Genomic DNA, 25032 nt, shown 5'->3' on the forward strand with positions numbered 1-25032 from the left:
TTCATAACTTTCAGCGACCTATATCTTTTGGTAACGTATAGTGGAACCCCAGTTCTCGAACACAACCAGTTCTAGAAGTTCGAGATCCGAAACATTTTTCCCATTAAAATAAAATAATGTAAATTTTAATCCGCTTCAAGGCGAAAAAACAACTTCGGTAAAGTATTTTTTCAACATTTTACACCTAAAGCTGTACTTGTACTCGGATAATAAAAAAGTCTTTGCAAAGAAAATCTATTTGTATTTTTAACATATATAACAACATTTGCCATTCTAACATTCAAACTACATAGGTAACATGAGAAAACATGATAGGTAACCTATCATGAGAAAAGTGTTTTGTGTAGTTGAAAATATTTGAGAGAAAATAAAAACAACTGTAAAGTTTATCAAACTCTGTCAAACAACTAACTTTCAAACTTCATATCATGAGGAAAAGGTTTTCGGCCAGTCTAATAAATTAAAAAAATAAAACAATTATAAAAGGGATTAGATGTGAATTTCAAATAATTAGCAAGTAATAGCTAAATTAAGTCGGTTTTGCAACAATTACAATAAAATATGATACGGTAATGATATAATTAATAAAAACTGAGAAAACAAAACAAAAATCATGAATATGTTGAATTAGTAGTAGCAATTCTTGCATAGAAGTGTGTGGGTATGAAAAAGGTTACTGTCCCACCAGAAACTATCCATCAATTTTTTGAATACGACGATACTAAAAATATGACAGAATATCATAGCATTTTGTAGTTGAAATTTTATTTAAACAATGTCTGCCAAATATGGTTGAATAAAAGAATAATATTAATACTAAAGATTGGAAACTAATCAAGTAATAATAACAGTGATAGGAAAATGAATAACGTTTAAACTTCAAACACGATACTCAATTTATGTTTAAAAGAATGCAAGTTGAAATAATAACAACGATGAAACAAACTTTAAAAAACTTATATTATAAACTTCAAAAGTCATAAGAAGTTTATAAATGTAATAAGAGAATTTAAATATCTATATATATATTTCTCAAAGTATGTAAATGTATGTAAATATAAGAGAGTGGAAAATAACTGATACTTGCAATCTTACACGATGAATCTTACAGAAATCTTACAAATGTTTGTTGTAAAATGTGAAATTAATTACGAAAAACTAACTGGTTAGGTTTAACAGGAAAGATGTGTAAGCTAATACATCTAGCTGTACAACCCAGCGTTGCCCGGGTAATAAAAAATCTGAACAGAAAATAGATTTGTATTTAACATATATATCACAACATTTGCCATTCTACCTAAAACAACTGTAAAGGTTTTCAAACTTACTTTGTCAAACAACTTTTAAACTTCATATCATGAGAAAAATGTTTCGTGCAGGTCAAATAAATTTTAAAAATAAAATGACTATAAAGCTTTTAGATGTAACAGTGAAATAATTAGCAAGTATTAAATGGCTAAATTGAGTTTGTTTTGCTACGATTACAATATGAAATGATTCGGTAATGATACAATAATACGAACTGAGAAAACAAAATAAAATTCGTGAATAGGTATGTTGAATTAATAATAATAACAATTTTTGCACAGAAGTGTGTGTATAAAAAGTTACTGTTCCACCAACAGCTATCCATCAAAACTCTGAATTCGACGATATGTTATGTAAAAATAAAATATTGTAGTGTCTTTGTCTGATCGAAGGTGAGAGAATCTAGATGCTATTCCTATTCGAGATAATACACTTGTCCGCATGAAAAGTAGTGACCTTAACAGCGATTTAGCAATTGAATAATTTAGCCAGAAATAAAGGTTCACAAAAACGGCATCGTGTTTCATAGAGTTAATAAAATTTAATCACTTAATTCTAATATCGAGAGAGTCTATTGTCGATATCGTTTTGCCGAAAACGAATCAGCCCTAATACGTCGAGGACAAAAAAGCATCGCGTGTCATGAAGCAAAAAGAAAGCCATAGAGTTGTAATTATTACGTCATTTTTGTGGGCAAACGATGAATAGGTTATGTATAGAGGCGCGTACTAACCGGAGATTCCCGTTAATGCACCCTAGATACCTAGCCGCGGGTAATAGTCCAAAAAGTACGGTACCCTATAAGGCGGACACTCAATCAAACACGCACGCAGACAGACAACGATTGCCGTTTATATAGTAGATATATATATATATATATATATATGAGTTGGTGTTCCAGGAAGGCACCAATGCAAGAAAACTAGTTCCGCCCCATATTCTGCAAATACACTCCTAATATTTTGCCTTGCCGAAACTCTGAAGTGTACGAGGCATTGGAATATGTGGGAATCAGACAAACAGATATTACTAATAATGGAACTAGCGGTCAAATCAAGTTGGAGAAATCACTAACACCAACTCTGCTCGACTAAAACCTACTTTCTTCCAACTGTGCGATGAGAGAACAACTCTCTAGCTCACTTTACGAGCCTTTGCTCCTTAGGGCTAAGGAATATCTTGCCAATACTTGCACATTATCTTCTAGTTTTAATCCAAATGAAAAGTACAGGTTTATCCCAGAGTCAATTACAAATATAACGACGATCTTTTTGCGATTTTAATGCCCCTCATTGCCAAACTCTGACTATAAGAACAGTCTGACGTCATCCAAACTAGTACAAACTAGTAAGAGTGTCTCACTCCTTACAGTATTTACTTAACTAGCTGTCAGCCAGACTCGACAATTGAAACCCACACTTTCCCTCCACACACTCCAACCAGTACGCTCCCAATGCAACCTTATTAATTATAGCTTCAGCCACACGCTCTGATCAGCTACGTAAATATCACCAGTAATGCACAGCAAGATATCATCGACAAATTTCAGCCCGTGACTAAAACAAGAAGGTAAACGTGAAATAATTGATTTGATGCCACTATGGTCAATGTTAAGGTGTCAAAGGTCAATGCAGAGGTGCATTCAAAAAGCTACTAAAGCTTTGTGTAGTGAATTATTTTAGGAGGCATACCCGCTAGAGCCTTAGCGATCCTAGACTTGTGTTCAGGGATTTCGGGGTCATAGTTAAGATACTGAGCGCCATAGACACCGAGACGACTCCAAGTCATCTCTTCCTTAGAAAGTCCATAGCACACAGGGATAATGAGCTGCTTTCGTTTGGTAGAGTTGTTATGGATAAGGACGAGGGATTCGTGGTCATACCAATCACTGTTGTGAACAGACATATGTGAATGTCACTTAAAGGTTGCCTTGCAACAAAATTCACATCACAGTTATTTGGTATCAAAAGATTCACCATGTCTTACTCTGTTGTGTGTAGGTGCCAAATGTGTGGAAAAGTGATTACAAGCTTTTAAATTATCTCTGGCTGCGATTAACTGTTTGTTTTTGAGCTTTTATGAGCTTGTAATCATATTTCCACATATTTTGCACCTACAGCACAGCAGAGTAAGACACGGTGAATCTTTTGATACCAAATAACTGTAATGTGAATTTTGTTGCAAGTCAACCTTTAAGCATGACAGGCAGATGATGAGCTATGTCTACTGTTATTGTACCCTCCGCAAACATCGCATTATCTCTCTGTGGAGAACAGATACTAAGAGTGGTTTCGCTACTATACAATAGATAAGTGATTTAGCAAATAATCAAAAGGTACAAAATATAGTATCTCCTGCACTAACTATGGAAGAAAGGAAGAGGTGCTCACACGAGGTCAAAAGTTTGCAAATAACAAACGACAGCAATTGCAAGCTCAATACAAAGTAATGCAAAGTCTCCACTGATGCAGCAGGAACATAACATGGCTGATATGGCAGTGCTGTTGGGTGTTAGACAAAAGTTGTGATTCCAAATCTAACTTGAAAAACGTACCTTTCAAGGTAGGCCTGGCTCATGATGACAATAATACGGCGAGACGTCTTGACTCCAGATTCAATGTCATCTACGATTATACCACCTAGCCCAAAGTCATGGAAAGTAGCCACTTTGAACTTGCACTCCTCTAGATACCTCTGGAGATCTATAACTGCACAACAAACACAGACTTACATTGAATCTAATGAGAGAATGGTAGGAACCATAAACTTACGGATAGTTACGATTTCCGAGAATAAGTTATGCATATGGGGTATGTGTATGGGACATGTATGATGTGGTGGTGTGAAAAATAGATGAACAGCCGTAGAATTGCGACCAACTTCCGCAAATATGTTGTCATAGTTGCTAGTCAATGCTCGGAAGTTGCAACTATTATATATTAAAATGAAGCTCAGAGCCTCCTTTATTCAAATACGTTATTATATAAAAGCCCAGAGAAATGTGAATTTTTTGGACAGGTGCACTGTAAACGAGTCACTAATTGTATTTTTAGTCTAAAGGCATCATAAACTAAAGATAATAGCCCTTTTTAGAGCCAGAAACTTTGGCAGAGTTTATTAACAACTAACTGTAGTAAACTTAATACATTACTAACTGAAAAGTCCCTGGTTTTCAGTTTGTTGTACTAGTAAGCAGCACAGGTTTACATTCTGCATGCATGTGCCACTGTAGGCCTATATGCGTATGAAATATGGATTTAACAGCATATCCCCTACCTTTATGCAGTTTATGGAGAAATTGCGATAGCTTTTGTAAGTATTGTGACACACAGACCTTGCCAATTGTGGGTATATGCATGATTATTTAAAAATCGTGACCTGACTTGAGACTTCATATTTATGGTTTGCAAGCTACGATAATCAGCTGCTTGCAGCATGAAAAAGTTTTCAATTAATATTTAATATGTACATAGTTATTGGATCTATTTGTGGACTTTTATACACATTAAAATGATCACAACGTCGATTCATTACTCTTAAAAGGGATGCGTAACATAACGGACAGCTCTATGTGTAGTGTCACATTATAGGCTTCAGCCAATGACCTGTCCAGGACTTCAGGTGCAGTACTGCATTTACATGAAGGCAGTTGCTTGTGATGACTTAGAATCTTAGATGCAGACAGTACATTGTCAGTTATCACGTAATAAACTATTGTCTAATGACTATCTACTACATGAATGGCAATCGTTGTCTATCTGTGTATCTGTCTGTCCGCCTTATAGAGCGGTCTTTTCTTTTATCGTCGTACGAATTTCGGTCGTACGAAGCGAACTGAATTAATATGTGTAGTAACGGTAAATAAATTATAGAGCGGTCTTTCTTTTTCCATTCGGTCGAACGAAGCCAACCGAATTAATATGAGTACTAATTATCATAATTTCGTAATATGGACTATTAGCCGTTACTTTTCTCTGACGATTTGAGCCAAGCGGCTTATATAAAGGTGTGGCGATTCTGTTGTTTTTCTTTCACCGCTCGAGCGCATTAACCGAAATCCCCGGTTAGCACGCTTTTTAAACGGCAAATTTTCTGACGCGTTAAAAACATCTTTCCTGAGTTCTGCGGCCTATACAAAGGTGTCTATACAGCTATACAAATGTACTATTCATTAAATAAAGTAAATTAACGAGTAGTTATTTACATGCAATTAATATTTACTGCCAACGTGTACCGAGAAGGTCACGTAAAAGTTTGTTTCTTGGAGCCACTGGAAAAACGCATTTTTCACCTACTAAATTCCCACATCAAAAAGGTAAGCTTTTCTTATACGACGTTGTATTGTCTATGAATTGCCACATCTCCACTACTTAATAACGTTGGATTTGCCGCTGTTCGTGATAGTGGGTCATGTTCATTTCCTTCAGCAGCCGAGTTACTAATTTTTTTCCAGCTACGAGTAGGCCTACTGTAACTTACTATTACAGAACTTTCACGAGTACTCCAAGGGTTGCGATACGCTATTGTGAAAAGAAAGAGAGCAGCTGCTATCAACTTACTGTCAACCTGCATCAGCCATGACCAGCTATACGTCGCCTGCTCAAAAGTAGGCACACGCCGAAAACTGTTTCTTCATACGCCCGACAGAAAAACCAAAAATGTTGTCTATCCGCATGTGTTGCGTTGAACTAAGGGAGAGAGAGAGCAAGGGAGAGAGAGAGGAGGAGAGAGAGAGGGAGAGAAGGGGGGAGAGAGAGGTAGAGCGAGGAGGAGAGCGGGGAGAGAGAGAGGGAGAGAGAGGGGGAAGAGGGAGGGAGAGAGGGGAAAGAGGGAGAGCGAGGAGAGGGGGGGGGGGGAGAGAGTGAGAGAGGGATAGAAAGAGGGAGAAGAGAGAGGGGAGAAAGGGAGAGAGAGGGGAGAAAGGGAGAGAGAAGGGGAGAGAGAGAGGGAGGAGGAGAGGGGGGAGAGAGAGAGGGAGAGAAAGGGGGAAGAGGGAGGGAGGAGGAGAGGGGGGGGGGGGGGAGAGAGAGAGGGGGAAGAGGGAGGGAGAGGAGGAAGAGGGAGGGAGATAGGGGAAAGAGGGAGAGCGAGGAGGAGAGGGGGGAGAGAGGGATAGAAAGAGAGAGAAAAAGGGAGAAGAGAGAGGGGAGAAAGGGAGAGAGAGGGGAGAAAGGGAGAGAGAGAGAAGGGGAGAGAGGGAGAGTGAGGAGGAGAGGGGGGGGGGAGAGAGAGAGAGAAAGAGGGAGAGAGAGAAAGGGGGAAGAGGGAGGGAGAGAGCGAGGAGGAGAGGGGGGGGGGGAGAGAGAGAGAGGGGGAAGAGGGAGGGAGAGGGGGAAGAGGGAGGGAAAGAGAGGGGAGAGACGGAGAGAGGGGAAAGAGGGAGAGAAGGAGAGAGAGAGGGAGAGAAAGAGGGAGGGAGAGGGAGAGAGGGGAGAGACGGAGAGAGGGGAAAGAGGGAGAGAGAGAGGGAGAGCGAGGAGGAGAGGGGGGGAGAGAGAGGGAGAGAAAGAGGGAGAAGAGGGAGGGAGAGAGGGGAGAGAGGGAGAGGAGAGAGAGGGGAGAGACGGAGAGAGGGGAAAGAGAGCGAGGGAGAGAAAGAGGGAGGGAGAGAGGGAGAGAGAGGAAAGAGGGAGAGATGGAGAGAGGGAGATGTAACTGCATAGTTGGAGTTGTTTTACGGTATGAAAGCCAACTCTCAATAAACCTTATGCTGCCCGTGAATCTGCTCCTGTAGACGGGTAATGCAGCTAGTTCTTATATATATATACATTGTATTTAAAAATCTCGTTGTTGTCTTTTGTTTTCTATCCTCACTGTGTCAATGTATAAAGATTAAATTGAGGCAATGAAAAATCCCCAGCATACAGGATTTGAACTTGCGACAATTGCAAGTATGCAAACATGCGCACCTAACCACATGGCTGAGTCGCTTTTCTCTTATCTACATGTAGCTTATCTCCGATATCCTTATTGCGATGAGAGCTAAATACTGCGATGTTTGGTTTTTTATGAATTAATATAACTTTTTGCATTTGTTCTTTTTTTGAAGTTTTTTTAAAGGCCTTTTAAAATTCATTATCCAATTTTTTTATCTTTTAATATTATTTGAACCCTTTGGCTGGGTTAAAACCCGGCTAAAGGTTTTTTCTAGCTTTTAGCACAAGGCAACGCCTCTCAGATAATCGTTTCATATTGTAATTCATCGACTAATATCTTGTTGATGATATTTAAAACTTACTAGCATTCATATCCTTTGTTTAACGTTACTAGACGACAGCTTTATAAACGTCTACCAAAAGCGACATAAATGTCGTTTCCCCATGCAACAGATAAACGACATTTTTGTCGTTTCCCAGCCAAACGGTTAATTTTTTTTTTTTAATTTTAAAATGTACTGTTTCAATTTTAAATGTTCCATTACGGTGCAACTGTAACACTATGTTGATGTTACTGAAATGTTATGGTGATAGGTATTATATATATGTTAAATAAAAATAACTTTTCCGTGCGAAGACTTTTTTATTACCCGGGCAACGCCTGCTATTCACCTAGTACTCTCCATATCAATGAATAACACACTAGGACAGCTCTGCCCTACTCAAGTGCATCGCGAACAACAGACATAATCAGAACATATGAAAACCATATATATGTCATTGGCGAGTCAATCTACAGGAGTCTAACACTCGCACACAGCAGCAACATAAAAAAACAACTCACTTTATGATGTTTGACATTTTTCTTGCTTATTCTCTGTTATTATCTGATCGAAACGTGTTTCCTCACGGGTGAGTGAAATGGGCAGACCATTTTTAGGATTTATGGCGTTACGATATGATTTTTGACATATAAATAAGATGAAAATCTGGATTCATATTGTTGGTGTGATGACAAATACACTTTTGTCGCCTTCGCGATTGATCTTTTCACCCCCGCGAACAACAGCTCGAAGCCCTGAAGGTGCAAACACACTAGATGACTTTATCACGTGCATCATGAGAAGCGCGGAGATATCGCTGGCGTGTGCCTAAACCCACTTGAGCAATTCACCAGCAAACGATAACGCTGGCACACTCACAAACTGCCAATAGAATTCCAGTATCATTAGCTTCTTCAGAGTGGTTAATAAATTTAAATCTATATGGCACCTTCTAGACGACGACGTAAACTACTTCTGCTTTGGTTATTAGGCTTATCTCACTTTCGCGAATTGTACACTAAAAGACATGAAAAAATTGATTCTTGTATTTTTAACAATAATATTTTATGATTTTTATATATATAGTTTACTTTATAATAGTTTTTTATTTAAACATAATAAATATTTACCATTCTCAAGATGGTCAATCTGCGCAACGATTGATTCCCAAAGGTTGGTTTTAAACTGGGTTTCCTTGTAATGTTTGTGTGTTGTGCCGCACAGGACAGGGTGTGCTCTTAATAAATCTATGAACAAGTCGGTGTTCCTTTTTAAGATGTTTCATTCTTAACAAAATAGCAAAATGTTGATTCTGTATGTCGGTGACGTGAAAAAACTAGCAGTCAGGGCATTGCATTCTGGAAAAAACCAATCAATAGAAATGCATCTCACGCGCGATGAAGTTCTGATAAAGAAAGTCTAGCGTTATTGCTCGGCATCAACTTGCCGGACGAGTTCCAGCACAGATTGGCGCCACACCCCGCGATATCGTGCTACATACCGCCTAGTGTTTGAGCCTTTAGAGGTGTAAGCAACTCCCAATTGAGAAGCCCTGCACTAAGGCTATGCAAAGATCTTAGCGATTGCACATCCCTGTCAATAGAAGGTAATATTTTCGCTGTAATGAAGATACATGTATATGCATATACTGAAGTACGTCCATACCTAATTGTTCATCTTTAGAAGAGAAGGCAATGAAGCAGTGGTACTCATTACCCTCATCGAGATCTGGAACAGCAATATCGCTGCACTCAGCCATAGCTTATGCCTGATTCACCTAAAAACAGCAAACATGCATTGTAATACCACCAGGAATGAATAATTGTCAGAAAATTCCTTTATGATAGTACTCACCAACACCAAATAAAAATTATTATCTTATTTGCTGCTAGCACGCGTTAGCAGCACCAACAAAAGTTCAAGACAATTAACTCTTACTCACTTTTACAAAAGGACCCGAATGAATTCTAACATACTATCGGCTAATGTTTATAATTGTGATAACATTATTGATTGCCCATACAATGCAGGTGATAGAGTTCATATATACAATGATGATAAAAATAACTATTGTTAAGTTTAGCAGATATAAAAGGGGATTTTATGACCACAGGTGAACTGGAAATTTCTAGAAGGGGTACTTCCCTAGGCATAACAAAACAAGATGCAGACAAAAATTTCCACATTGAGCCAACTATACTAAAGTCCTTGGTTACAGATGCTCTATCTCACGCCATTGAATATGATGATAAAAGAGTCACCTTAATGAACAATTTGAGTTTAAATGTATTCGAGGTGTCAAAGGTTGAGTGCATGAGCTAAGAGCATAAAATAACTTTAGGAGAAAACTTCCTGTAGCTAAGCTTTAGGCTTAGAACTGGATGGTTTCAAATCATTTATTGGCTAGAGCATTTTTATGAGATCAGTGAGCCAGATGGAGAGCCTTAAGCGTGATTATTGTTGATGCACTGACGCTTCAGATTCCATATACATGTACAGTCAAACATGGATAACTTGCTCACGGATAGCTCGAACACACGGTTAACTCGAACGGTTTCTTTGGTCCGTTCCCACGTAATGATAAATTGCTATAGATAACTCGAACTCAACACTGTTAACTCAAACTGTTTTTTGCCCAACGGCTACCGAAACGGTTGTTATCGCTTTAGAAAATCACTTTATTCCAAGCCATAGAGGTGAACCTCAACTTTTCGTAATTCATAAGCGTCGTTATTACCAACATCGGCAAAATATTTTTGTCAACGACTTTTCTAAAGGTTTGGTGAAATTTGATTTATACCAAACATCCGCTTAGCGATCCCTTCGGAAGCAAGGTAAAGTGAGGTGATCTTTGCGTAAACTTCAAGAAAAATCGGCAAAATTGATCGTGGGTAAAACGCTCAAAAGAAAAAGATGTCTTTTTTTTGAGCATTTCAACAACGATCAACTTTTGCCAATGTCAATCTAAAAAACGTCCTGGATATAACATCACCTCAAACAACAAACCAATCTCAAATGATAGAAAAATCTCTATAATTTTTGATAAAAACATTTTAAACTTTACAATAGAAGCATTTAATTTGAAACAAGCCATTTGCGCTTTTGATTTATATTATACTTTGTATATGTACATGTATCTACTAATAAATAAGTAATTACATGGACTTGTGACAGTGCTCTGATAACTTGAACGCGCTGATAATTCGAACACTTTCGCTCGGTCCCGTGAAGTTCGAGTTACCCATGTTTGACTGTAATAGGTCAGCTGCCGGTGTGTAATAGCAAAGATTAATCCAAGAAATTGAACACGTAAAAGTTTCTGCCAGGTTTTTGCTTCTTAGTTCTATCCTATGATACAAATATTTCATTTGACTATTACTATTGGTGCTATTACTAAAAAGTGCCCCTCTGTTAACAACCAACAGTTAAACTTATAAGAAAAACATCATCAACATTTATACATTTACATCATCTGTGTACAGAAATGCTAGCGGTAGATAGCTTACAAATAATACCAGCAAATATTATGTTTATCCTACTACCACGTAAAATGATCTGTTATATATAACTCAAATTTTTAAAGGTTTACTTGCAATAAAATTCACATTACAGTTATATGGTATCTAAAGGTTCACCATGTCGTACTCTGCTGTGTTGCAGGTGCAAAATATGTGGAAATGTGATTACAAGCTCTTAAAAGCTCAAAAACGAACAGTTAATCGCAGTCATCACGAAAATGCTGTAGTTTAGAATCTCTTTATTTCGACGACGAACATTGATTAACTCAAACATTGATGTTATCACATTAAGTTAAAGGCTAATAAAAAGCTCAATATAAAACTAGTTTATGACAAACAGTTCGGGTTCAACCGGAAAGTTCGTATCAAATATAGATGCTTGCTACTTTACAGTTTTGTTTCAGCCTGGTCTAATCATCTTGGCATAATCTGATCATGTGACCCAAACTTCCTGTCAAATAGCGCGAACAATTTCTGCAGCAGTTTTTGACTATCACAGGTGACCAACAGGCTCATCATGTTTATCAGAGGATGATATGCACTCCTTCGAGCTAAGATTAAAAAGTTACACAAATTTTACAATGGGTTTTGAGATATTAGTGCTCAAAGTGACAGCATTACAATGATAATGAAACAGAGGGTAGAACAATAGACATGGTTTTATTGAATGCGTGAAGTATATTTGTGAAAATATTTTGACGAATCAGGTTGCATGGAAGTGTAAATAGAAGCCATCGTGTTCAACTACGTCCCATTTGAACTATTTTAGACATGGATTCCAATCTACGGCGTTTTCGTGATGGCTGCGATTAACTGTTCGTTTTTGAGCTTTTAAGAGCTTGTAATCAAATTTCCACATATTTTGCACCTACGTCACAGCAGAGTAAAACATGGTGAATCTTTTGATACCAAACAACTGTAATGTGAATTTGGTTGCAAGTCAATCTTTAAGTAATTATATCTGCCATAAAACCTGTCTGATCGCCATAGCGCTGTATTTTTCTATTCTTCCAATATAGCGGCGTTTTATCAGAGGTGCCCTTCAAATCTTGAGAAGTGAAAGTGAATCGTTTTTCAGGCGAAGTGATGCTTATGCCGCCTATATTTTGCACCCTCCTTCGGGCAAAGCGACATTAATACCATCAGCCTCAGATATTTTCTAAACAGTTTTTCATATACGTTTAAGAATCAGACCGAGTTAAACAAGGAACTACATTTAGTAGAACATTGGACTGATAGAGTAATTACTTACTTTCATGGTGATGCTTCCACAGTCTTGAAAAAAAAACTGAAAAATTTTGGAGTTAGAAAACAGATTTTGATACCCAGTAATAATGGCTGCTATTAGTCATTCATACAATGTTCGTGAAGAGTATTCTCATCGTTCATCAAAACAGGTTTTAAAGTCTTTAGATCAGGTTGTAAACCTAATTATGAACGAATCCGAAAAGAACGGATAAGATTTAGACCTTAGTGACCTCAAATCAGAGTGTAGTTCTGATGATTATGACAATCAATCTTCTCAGGCACCTCGTTACTAAAACGTGGACAACCGCTACAGCACCAACAAAATAATTGATTGTTATTGATGTAACCGAGACCTTAGCCTACTAGTGCAATATTGTGGTCAATTTTATACTAACACTTTCTATTATGTGTTCGTAAAGTCTTATTCACAATGTCTGTCTCAAAGGTAAAAACTCCACAAAACAGTGTACATAGTGATGTTGCATTTTGTTACAGATTATAACAACTAAATATGTATTTGTTCCTTTTTAGCCCATGTACTGAATTACAATGATTAAAAACATGTTTTCCCTCCTTAACAACCAATTTAGGTGTTTTTTTAGTATACTAACGGATTAATTTGTACTTTGATATTTTATATAGGAAATAGTTCTTTGAGCTGCGAGTAAATTGACATACGAACACAGTCCCAGAACGAATTAAGCTAGTATGTCGAGGTATGACTATACATATATACATATAGTCATACCTCGACATACGAGCCTAATTCGTATATACACGTCTATACAGCTTAATATATATACGTATATACATACAGTGAAACTCGGATAACTCAAACTTCACGGGACCGAGCAAAAGTGTTCGAATTATCAGAGTGTTCAAGTTATCAGAGCACTGTCACAAGTCCATGTATTTACTTATTTATTAGTAGATACATGAACATATACAAACTATAATATAAATCAAAAGCACAAATGGCTTGTTTCAAATTAAATGCTTCTAATGTAAAGTTTAAAACGTTTTTATCAAAAAGTATAGAGATTTTTCTATCACTTGAGATTGGTTTGTTGTTTGAGGTGATGTTATTGCCAGGACGTTTTTTAGATTGACATTGGCAAAACTTGACCGTTGCTGAAATGCTCAAAAGAAAAGACATCTTTTTCTTTTGAGCGTTTTACCCACGATCAATTTTGCCGTTTTTTCTTGAAGTTTATGCAAAGATTAACTTACTTTACCTGGCATTCGTTAAGAGCAACACTCCGAGGCAGTTCAATTAAAAGTTTTACGAGGTTTTACGGTACATTGTATATCACTAACGTTTTTTGAGTGGATACTTATTGAATGTACACACGTATTCTGTGTTTAGGTCAAACGATGAATAGTTTTTTTAGCTAAGACAACGTATACGTTTAATTACCACAATTTTTAAAACGTTTTAAACATTCAACATTCCGACGTTGATTCAACACGGAATCCACGTCGGAAAACTATTCATCACGGGCTAGCCGGGTCACGCACTCAAGGATTTTCGCCACGCATATACAAAACAAAAACTACATGCTGTTTTTGTTTTGTATGTGCGTGGCGAAAATCCTTGTGCCCGTGACCCAGCTAGCCCGTGCTATTCATCGTATAACAGTAAAAATCAAATTTCACCAAACCTTTAGAACAGTCGTTGACAAAAATATTTTGCCGATGGAGGTAGTAACGACGCTTATGAATTACGAAAAGTTGAGGTTTACCTCTATGGCTTGGAATAAAGTGATTTTCTAAAGCGATAGCAAACGTTTCGGTAGCCGTTGGGCAAAAAACAGTTCGAATTAACAGTGTTGAGTTCGAGTTATATAGAGCCATTTATCATTGCGTGGGAACGGACCAAGCAAATCCAGTCGAGTTAACCATGTGTTCGCTATATCCGAGGGCGAGTTATCCATGTTTCACTGTATATATAAAACTTAAGTTGTTTCTCGGTATATACATGTATATTGTATATATATTCGGCATATATATACACACTTATACATGTATATATGCCGAAAAACAACCTAAGTTTTATTGTGTTACGTGTATCAAAGGCTGAGAGTACAATGATTAGAGTAAGAAGGAGAGCCTCTTGCCTGAGAATGATAAGTAATACAACGAATTCTGCCTAAACAGCTAAAGAGAACTCCTGCCAGCTCATTAGAGCTTTTCTTTTTTCCACAGTAACCACAATGATATTGATTACCTTTGATTACCATGCTTGATTGAATGTTGTTTGTAGGTGCGAAGAGACACTATTGTCGATTAATAGTCTTTCTGTTAGTTAGATCTCTCAAAGTCTCTGCAGCTGAGTATAAATTGGCCAAATGTGCAGGTAACACATACTACTAACCTTTGCTTTCAAATTCTGTTTCAAGCCTACTAACAGCCACTTAAGCTAAATGTGCATAAGTAACTTTGCAATTAGGAGTCAGTTTTCACGTAAAATTCAATCAGTCATCTGGTTTAATCAATGATGAAATGGAAAACCTTACAACACTAAAAAATGATGGTGCTTCATAAATCCTCCAACCTCTGGTTGCCTAATAAATATCTGCATTCACAAAAGAAGTTGCTGCAGAACTGGTGTGATGAAAATCAAAAAGACAAATGGAGAGGAGATACAGACAAAATTTAGAGGGAATTTTAGAAGTATTTCAGCTTGGTTAGAGCATAAGAAGGGGCAATTTATAAATGGCTGAGACATTCCTTAACCTATATAAGTTACCAGCATATTATGTTATTAAAGATTTGGCATATAATGATGCTACATATACATTTTTGAAATCATCTTGGTCGATTGTATTATTGTGAACATTATGAACAACCTTTATATTGGTAAAAAATAGTCATATTTAGTGATCTAACTAACATAATAGTGTTAGAAGTAAGAGCATAAAGTATGTAAAAAGCAAGCTTTGAGAATTGATATGAGTTAGAGATGAGATGGACAAGGATAAACTCTGTAAAAATAGTTATCCATATTAGAACAGATTTCAAGCTATTAAAACAAAAGTATAATGCAGACATGTTAAAATGGGTAAGGCTACAATGGTGAATGCAATTATCAATCAGAGGATAGTAGGTGTAGTGTGAGGTTAGTTTTAAACAAGTGCCAAGGCAATTGTTTAAAACTAAACTCAAACTATACTAAATGAATTTACTAGATTACTTTTGAGTTTGTTATGGCTTATGGCCCTAGGTAACTTAAATATGGTTCTGATTGTGTGATCATGGTTTAGAGTTTGAAAGCTATTGCTGAGATATTTAGGGGTTATTGTTGAGTATTGAATAAACAGTGAGGTAGGCGAATACTGTGATAGCCAAGGTAAAGGAAGAACGCCAGTAGTGTTTGTTATTACATCTAAGTTGGTAGGTGGTAAGCGATAGTTTTTATGGAGTAAGTTTAGGTCTTTGCATTTAAGTAATAAAACTATAGTAACATAGCCTAACAGTATGAAAGTTCATAAAATGATGAATGCTACAAAATAGACGTAAGTGAGATGATATTTTATTTGAGAAGAATGAGATGTGGTCCAGCAATGATAGAGAGTTGCTGATGATTAAGCCAAGTAGTTTAAAAGTAGCTTTAAAGTAACTTTAAAAGTAGTAGTAGAATATAGAAATTATCAGAGGGAAATTCAATGGTAGATTTACTAAGAGATAATGAAATGTTAAAAGACATTTGACTTGTCATATATCACTATCTCAAAATTAAAGTACACACATTTTGATTAGCTTTTATGGACAACCATGAGGCCATTATGTGTGTCAAATAAGCTTTTTTGAGTAAATTTTACTGTGAGAGCAGCATGGTATATAAATTGTGTTAGCAAATTGTACCACTAACCAAGGGTACTAGTGCAGGAGTTCGCAACGTGCAGCAGGCTACCCGTGCACATACCAAAAGAAAACTAGATTTTTTTGGCCAAAGACAACTCTGCTGCTTTATATACGTGTATTAAAAGAACAAAGTTTTAAACATATAGTGCAAGAACATAACTTCATTGTAGGCTATGTTACCGGCAAAACAATAACTGCTTCGATATTAGTCGTATTAAGTCTACGAAATAAGCTTAAACAGAAGAAACATTGAGCTAACAGATGTGGCTCGCCCAAAAATATTGCAAAGCTGTCTAATAATAACTACAACATTTTTTAAAAATACAATACATTAATAAAAAACATACATTTTCTGCCAGTGTTCATACGGTTTTAGAGACTTTAAAAGTTCTATATGACCCAGCTAGATACGTAGCTAACTTCGTAGTAGGATTTCGTTCAGAAAGGGATGAAACAAAAATCAGTTTTCGACTAATGAAATTCTGAAAGTACGCGCACTATGCACAAGCTAATAAGACTTACTCCTGTAATAGAAGGCAAAAAACTTGAACCCGTTAACAGTCTAGAACATGCTACTATTCTTCAAGTGCGAACATTACACCCGAAGTATTCCACACGCCGAAACGCTTACCTTTGGTATGACCCCAACGAATGTAACGAATAATATACCCGTTTTCAAAAAGTCTAGATGTAATGCGTTTTTCATTGGTTTTGGCTAACAAGTCATCTTGTTATTGGTTGGTTGTAGCCTATGATTCAGTTGAATGTGTCGCTTCGAGCAAGCAACGTGAGAGAAGCTACATGTGAACACTTTAGCCGCTTAGCTCAATATTGTAAAAAATAAGTCTATGAGAGCCTACTTTATGCGACTGGCTTTTAGAGCAATGAGTATTTTGTTGGACGTTAGGCTTGGAAGTTTAGGTCGGCGCGCGTTGAATGATCAGCAAAAGTATTTTTTCCGTCAGTTTATATTATACAATACTGTTTGTGTGGAGAGCATGTTGGATTGTTTTTAGTAGGGATATTTTGTGCAAGAGATTGGTTTGTGTTTTCCGTATTTTCAGCTATGGTAAATACCATTTGAATGTATCGCCAAATATCTCTCACCGGTCTTATTTTTATACAAGCCGAATCTCATTTTTTACCATTTTTGTTGGATTAATCCTAATTCTCACATATATCGGTGCAGAATTTGCTTTGTCATCTAACTCTATTTTGACTATGTTTAGTTTGCGCATCTTTGCTGAGCTTGTGTTAACCATAGATATATATACCTAGATTGGCCAATAATTGCTATTCACATCGGTTGCCTTGTCAGACTTAAATGGCACGACGTAACGTCACTGTATTGTACCTCATGCTTGACTGCACTGCTGTTTACAATGAATCTAATGGGAAGAAGGTAACAAAATTACATTTGTTTTCACATAAAAACCTTCTTGGATACATAATCCAGTAAACTAAAGCAATTCTGTGATAATATCTGATAACCACCATAGATTAAAACTATAAAAGCTATGAATTGTTGCACACAAATCATGAGCTATTATGGCTTTATTTGCAACCCTCTCTTATCCCCATTCTCTCTTCTCCCCTTCTCCAAAGAATAAGTTAGAAGGGGAAAAGAGAGAAGGGGAATGGAGAGGGGGGGGGCAAATAGCCAACCCACCCAAAGAGCCAGACCCTGGCTAGGTAAAAGACTAATATCATGTTGAACTAAACATTACTAAGTACAGTAATACTTCAACTTATGAGTGCTCCAACGTACGAGAAACTTGAGATACGAGCCAGCTTTTATGCAAGTTTCAGTGCTAACATACGAGCCATGTTTGAGATACGAGCACGTGAGTCAGTTGCCAAGTATGCCGAAGGTGTTTTATGAAAACAGCATCACTCTGTATTTTTCAACTACTCAGGTTTATACTTTGGTACTGCGTCTTTGTGCGCGATTTTCAGTGCAGAATTACACAGTATGTGAATTAAAAGTACTCTGCGTTGACTGAAAGTTTGCCAGTAAAATTAAAGATGGTGCAAAGAAAAATCAAATGATAACAGTTGATATTAAACAGAAAATTATTGAAAAATATGCGAAATGTGTATGCGTGATTGAGCTAGCTCAGCAATATGACAGAAATACATCCACAATTATCAAACAGAAGGATTATATTCAGGGCATTTAGTTTGCAAAAGGACTAACCATAGTTTCTAAATGGCGCAGCGATCTTCACGACCGTTGATGGAGAGACGGCTCAGGCATTTAATTGGATAAAAGATAAACAATTGTCCGGTGACAGCGTAACTGAAACGATGCTACGTGAAAAGGCCGGTGCTATCTATCCAAACTATAACAATAGACATTCGGACAAGTTGGCTAGTGGCCGTGCATTAATCCTTTGTGACGACACCTGTGTTCGTCCTAATCGCAACATGTTGAAAGGGCGACAAAGGCGAACGTATTTAGATAGATTTATTTTAAGACGGCCGGCTAGTCGTGAAAGCGAAACAAAGGAAAAATTAGCTAACCAGCGAGAAACTTTAAACTACGAATGCCGAAGAAATTTTAATTATGTCAAGTAAAAAATGAAAGTTTGCTTTTAGGTTTGCTTCTGAGTTTGTCTTTTAAGACATTGATAAAATTCAAATTTATCAAAGACAACTGTTGTAATGAAGGATAACTTATATCTCCCTCTCTCGCAAATGCTAGCATTAGCTGCTATTGTATGTATTTAATTTTACATTTTAAATAATCACATTTCCTTGTATTATTTTTTGATTGTTGCTTTTTGAAAGCATGTGGTAAATTATGACAATAATCAACATGTTCTTTCTGTTACAATATCTTGTTTTGAGTGTTTTATTTGAATTTCTAGAGTATGGAAACCAAGCAATATATATTTAATTGTTCGATATATAAATAAATTGCACCAACATGCGAGTATATTAACATACGAGCTCAGTCTCGGAACGCATTAAGCTCGTAAGTTGAAGTATGACTGTATAAGTTTTTAGCTTTTAAGAGCTTTTAATCACCTTCTCATATATTTCACACCTACAACACAACAGAGTAAGGCATGGTGAATCTTATGATACCAAATAACTGCAATGTGAAGTTTGTTGCAAGTCAACCTTTAACTTGCTTATTATGCATATTGTACAAATAACTTGGTATTGTCCTTTCGTGACTGGCTTCTTAGTGGTGGCAATTAGTGCTAGCCTGGCAAAGTTTTTCACCAATCCAGCACTACTAAGCAACACTCTTGTCGCTTTCTCGCTGTGGTTGCAAACCTCAATCACCACAGGCGAAGACAAAGTCAAGCCACCCTGATTCTTAACTGTAATTAGGGAATTCGTTGCTTGGTTTACATCAACGTTGGTAACATCCACGACGCTAGTGATACAATCATTACACTTCAGCTTTGGTGACCTAGCCAGCTGTAAAATAATCATTCTGTCTCATTTTTGACTTCAGACATACTTGCATACTCATCATATTTAGTCATGTTTAGTTCAGCATATTAGTCTATTTACCTAGCCAAGGTCTGGCTCTTTGAGTGGGTGGGCTATTTCCCCTCCCCTCTCCATTCCCCTTCTCTCTTTTCCCCTTCTAACTTATTCTTTGGAGAAGGGGAAAAGAGAGAATGGGGATAAGAGAGGGTTGCAAATAAAGCCATGATGGCTCATGATTTGTGTGCAACAATTCATAGCTTTTATAGTTTTAATCTATGGTGGTTATCAGATATTATCACAGAATTGCTTTAGTTTACTGGATTATGTATCCAAGAAGGTTTTTATGTGAAAACAAATGTAATTTTGTTACCTTCTTCCCATTAGATTCATTGTAAACAGCAGTGCAGTCAAGCGTGAGGTACAATACAGTGACGTTACTATTGTTTTATACGTGATTATAAGGGATTTATAGTTGAGTCCTTTTTATTATACAGCCACCATTATCATGGTACAATCAAGCAAGGGCAGAAGAAATAGAATTGTGGGTAAAATATAAGTTGAATAATAATAAAGACGAGCAGACAACTCTAAAACATAATCCAACATTATCTAAACTACTATGATATAATAATATTTGAACACTCCCACATAGTTTTGATAATTTCACAACAAAATAATGTATGCAAATACGAAGCGTACACCCTGTAATAATAATGTTCCCAGTTACCGGCCAGCCAGGCGTCTATCCCACATTTAACATAACACGAACTTTCTCGAAACGAATTTTAGGTAGGGGTTTGGTGAAGATATCGGCTATCATATCATCAGTTGGACAATATTCTGTGACTATATTGTGGTTTTGGACTTCTTGTCGAATATAATGATATTTTATATCCATATGCTTGCTGCGCTTACTAACGTTAGTGTTGTTTGCTATGCTGATAGCCGATTGGTTGTCTATGCGGAGTACTATTGGTGGTAATGTCTCTCGAGTAATGTCAACAAATAATTGCCGTAGCCAGGCTGCCTCTTTTGCAGCTTCGAAAGCTGCGATATACTCGGCTTCTGTTGAAGACAGAGCGATTGTCGATTGGCGTTTACTGAACCAGCTGATTGGCCCACTGCTAGACATAAAAACATTTCCGGATATCGAGTGTCTAGATTCGTCGTTCTCAGCCCAGTTAGCATCTGAATAACCAACGGGTTGTGTGTCAGTTTTGTTGAATGTAATCCCATAGTCCATGGTGCCTTTTAAGTATCTGAGAACGCGCTTTGCGGCAGTGAGGTGCGTTTGGGTCGGCATGGAATTGAATTTCGACAACACTCCCACAGAATGTGCGATGTCTGGTCGTGTAGCTGTAGATGCGTAGAGAAGGCTGCCTACGTTCGATTGATATGGAGTGTGATCCACAGATTTACTGCCGTCATCCTTCACTAGTTGTATATCTGTAGCGAACGGGGTTGCTACACTTTTGCAGTCGGACATATCATACTTCTCAAGAATCTGCTGAATATAATGTTTCTAGTGCAGCTTCACTGAGGTGTCTGTGAATTCCACGTTTGTAACTAGACAAAATTGCAGTTGCCCTAGGTCTTCCATCTGAAACTTTGAACTTAACGATTCTTTGATTATTTTCATCGATTGATCAGTGTCACTTAGGATTACGATATCATCTACATAGACCGCTAATATCGTTTGATCGCCATGGTCGTTACGTACATAGACACATTGTTCAACGCTCGAAGGAGAGAAGCCAAGCTGCCGCAGATACTCATCGAGGACTAGATTCCAACATCGTGATGATTGCTTTAGGCCATACAGAGGAGCGATTCAATTTGCATACCAACTCTTCATTTCCAGGCGATACAAATCCATCAGGTTGTGTCATAAATAATTCCTCAGAAACTTTACCATTGAGAAAAGCTGTTACTATGTCCATTTGATGTATCAACATGCCTCTATCCGTGCCATATGATAGAAGCGCTCGAAGTGATGACCGATGCACTACTGGTGCAAATGTTTCATCGTAATCTATTCCTTGTTTTTGACTATACCCTTTGGCTACTAATCTAGCTTTGAATCTGTCCATGCTTTCATCGGGTTTGCACTTGGTTTTGAACACCCACTTACTACCAATGGCTTTACGACCAGCCGGTAGTTTTACTAATGTCCAGGTTTGATTATCGATTAATGCGGTGTATTCTTCGGAGGCAGCATTCATCCATTGCTTCGATTGGGGACTAGACATAGCCTCTGACATTGTTAGCGGTTCGGTTATATTGCTGGTGAGACAAGCCACATGATTGACATACTCATCAACCCCGAATCTTACAATAGGTTTGGGGTTTCGCTGTGATTTTCGTGTATCGGCTGAGTGATTTTCAGGTTCTGGTAATTCAACTGTCAGCTTTTCGGAGTTGTCTTCATCCTCACATTGGTTAGTCTCGGACTCTGGTAACCCTAACCTATTTTCATCTATCACGACATCTCGGCGTACTACGACTTTCTTAGTAGAAGGATTAAATAAATGATAGCCTTTCGGTCTAAGGCTATAGCCAACAAACATCATTGTCTCTGCTTTATCATCCAGTTTCTGACGGAGCTCACTTGGTACATGAGCATGGGCTAAAGAACCAAACACCCTTAGATTACTAATATCTGGTTTACAGTTGTACCATTGCTGGTATGGAGTTGTGGGCTCATGGTGAGCAGTAGTGGGGGCACGATTCCTAACATAAACAGCTGTTGAAATGGCCTCAGCCCAGAAATGTTTCGGTAATGCGGCGTCGATTACTAACGCGCGGGCTAATTCACATACAGTGCGATTATACCGTTCTGCTACACCGTTTTGCTGTTGTGAATATCTAACGGCTAGTTGATGCTGAATACCTTGAGAGCGCAGGTATTCTTCAAATTCGCTTAATACGTATTCCCCTCCACCGTCAGTTCGAAGGGTTCCGATTGGCTGGCCGGTTTGGTTGGTCACTAAGGCTTCAAACTCTTTAAATACTGAAAATACATCCGATTTCTCATTGATAAAATACACATACGAAAATCTACTAAAATCATCAATAAAACTCACAAAATATCTACTGCCACCAATTGATTTATTCTGCATTGGACCACATACATCACTATGAACTAGTTCTAGCACTCTAGTAGATTTAATACCATCTCTAGCTATAAACGGTTTTCGAGCCATTTTGCCTTTCACACAAGGGTCACATATGGTACCTACACTTACGTTAGACAGATCGGCACCTGTAACAAGCTGTTCACGGTTCATAAGTCCGATGCTGGTAGGATTGATATGAGCGAGTCTCTTATGCCATATATCGTTACACGACGACGCTAGATTAGCTTTATGATCAGACGACTTCAGATCTAAATAGTAAAGTTTCCCAACGAGCGTTCCCATAGCATGTATTTGGTGGAGTTTGTTCTTAACCCAACATCTACTGTGGCCAAATTGTACTATCATACCCTTACTAGCGGCCGACTGTACAGAGAATAGATTTTGTTTCAGATCTGGTACATGAAGTACATCGTGGAGAGTGGCTTTTCTTTTTACTTTCCGGCTAACGGACACTGATATCATAATGTTACCTGAGCCTATGGCATCCAATATTCTGCCGTCCGCTATAGCAACTTTCTCAGGCTGGTCAAACTTTGTGTATGTACTGAAACCACCGTCTTCAGGAGTCATGTGACGAGTTGCCCCGCTGTCAATGAGCCATTCTTTCGCTGCCGCTATATTTTCTCCTACTAGAAAAGCACTCTACTCACTTTGAATTTTAGTTGCTTGGGATTGAGTCACAAATTTAGCTCCATGCTGATTCGCCTGACCACGGCTCTGACCACGGCTCTTACCTCGACTATTCTGTTGCGCTGTGCAATCTCTGACCATGTGATATGGTGAATTCCAGTTATAGCATTTTCTCTCATACGTGTTATCTCCGACGGTATATAAGGCAGTGTCAGAATTTGAAGTCGTTTTTCCATACTTGCCGCTTTCACCAGAATCCATTTCCGCAGCTTTTACGCCATGTTTCTGCTCTTCATTGAGTAACGCGTTTTGAACAAATTCTAATGTTAGGGTTTCAGGCTTTTGCGCTTCTAAGGCTGTCACGACAGTTGCATAGCTACTCGGCATACTGCCCAACAGTGTTACTACCTGATCTTCCTCGCTCACCGGGGCTTTGTTAGCCGTGAGCTTGTTTACAATATCCTTCATATATTTTAGATGATTTTCTATAGATGTACCATCACGCATGATAGCTCTGAAATATTGTTTTTTTAGATATATCCGATTTGCTAGCGTGTCTCTTTCGAAGTGAGACTGTAGCTTCTCACACGCTGCTTTCGGTGTCTCACACTCAGTGATCAAATATATGAATTCATCACTGATCGCCAATACAATATGACTAAGAGCTCTCTGTGATTGTTTTATATAAGCTTTCTTAGCATCTGCACCTTCCGTTGGCTCTGCAATACTACCATCACAATGTTCATAAAGTTCCTTTGCAATGAGCAAATGTTTTAGTTTGAATCTCCATGTAGAATAGTTGGACGTAGTAAGTTTATCCACAGACAGTTTATCATCCATGGTGCTTGCTTGATATTAGAGTCTTCCTGGGCCCATAACCTATTGTTTTATACGTGATTATAAGGGATTTATAGTTGAGTCCTTTTTATTATACAGCCACCATTATCATGGTACAATCAAGCAAGGGAAGAAGAAATAGAATTGTGGGTAAAATATAAGTTGAATAATAATAAAGACGAGCAGACAACTCTAAAACATAATCCAACATTATCTAAACTACTATGATATAATAATATTTGAACAGTTACGTCGTGCTATTTAGGTCTGACAGGCTTTTTCCCTATTGGCCAATTTAGGTATATATATCTATGGTGTTAACTAATTGGATTATTACTGGTTTGGGCACTAGCTATTTGATGTGGACTCATAAAAATAACCAATTATACATATCCATAATTATTCCTTGTTTCTGTATGTGCAATCATTATATGTGTAGCCATTATCTAATCTTAAGTTGAGGGCGGGGCCTGTTTTTCCTTAAAAACTCTCATGTACCTAGCTATTCTCTTTAACCTTGTTGAACTTGCTAAGGCCCACTCTCCAAGATATAAATACCCTGCCTGTATGTTCATTCTTGTTCACAAAGCAAAACATACTGTAACCTTCACTGGATCTTTCTACAAACATCAACTAGCTCGACTTTTCCTGCATTGCACCAGCATACACATTGCACCAGCAAACACATTGCAAAATAATACGTATATAAGCATTGAACCAGCAAACACGACTGCACCAGCAAGCATCATATATTTATTTAACCGTTAGGCTGTTAATCTCTCAAATTGCACCAGCCACACAGTGCGCCAGCAAGCATCATCTCCAAAAACATGAGTCTTTATTT

General features: G+C 37.6%; 3 protein-coding genes across 3 annotated transcripts in view; 1 reads left to right on the top strand and 2 right to left on the bottom strand.

Moving 5' to 3' along the window:
* The window catches only part of LOC137406184 (stimulator of interferon genes protein-like), a 46863-nt gene extending 30111 nt beyond the window's left edge, over window positions 1-16752 (bottom strand). The window contains exons 1-4 of the mRNA XM_068092717.1: window positions 16660-16752; window positions 9173-9284; window positions 3863-4016; window positions 3000-3196 (exon numbers count right to left, since the gene is read on the bottom strand). Coding sequence (XP_067948818.1) covers window positions 3000-3196; window positions 3863-4016; window positions 9173-9266 — 445 coding nt within the window. The 5' untranslated portion in view covers window positions 9267-9284; window positions 16660-16752. The remainder of the gene's footprint in view (window positions 1-2999; window positions 3197-3862; window positions 4017-9172; window positions 9285-16659) is intronic.
* Window positions 16753-17062: 310 nt separating this feature from the next.
* LOC137406314 (ribonuclease H2 subunit B-like) overlaps window positions 17063-25032 on the top strand; it is a 59505-nt gene continuing 51535 nt past the window's right edge. Inside the window, exon 1 of the mRNA XM_068092875.1 lies at window positions 17063-17097. The gene's annotated coding sequence lies outside the window, so the exon portion shown is untranslated. The remainder of the gene's footprint in view (window positions 17098-25032) is intronic.
* Window positions 20327-21070, bottom strand: LOC137406981 (uncharacterized). The gene has a single exon (XM_068093582.1). The coding sequence runs from the start codon at window positions 21068-21070 to the stop codon at window positions 20327-20329; it is 744 nt and encodes a 247-aa protein (XP_067949683.1).

The sequence above is a fragment of the Watersipora subatra genome, chromosome 10 (assembly GCF_963576615.1).
Source record: "Watersipora subatra chromosome 10, tzWatSuba1.1, whole genome shotgun sequence".
Lineage (NCBI taxonomy): Eukaryota > Metazoa > Bryozoa > Gymnolaemata > Cheilostomatida > Watersiporidae > Watersipora > Watersipora subatra.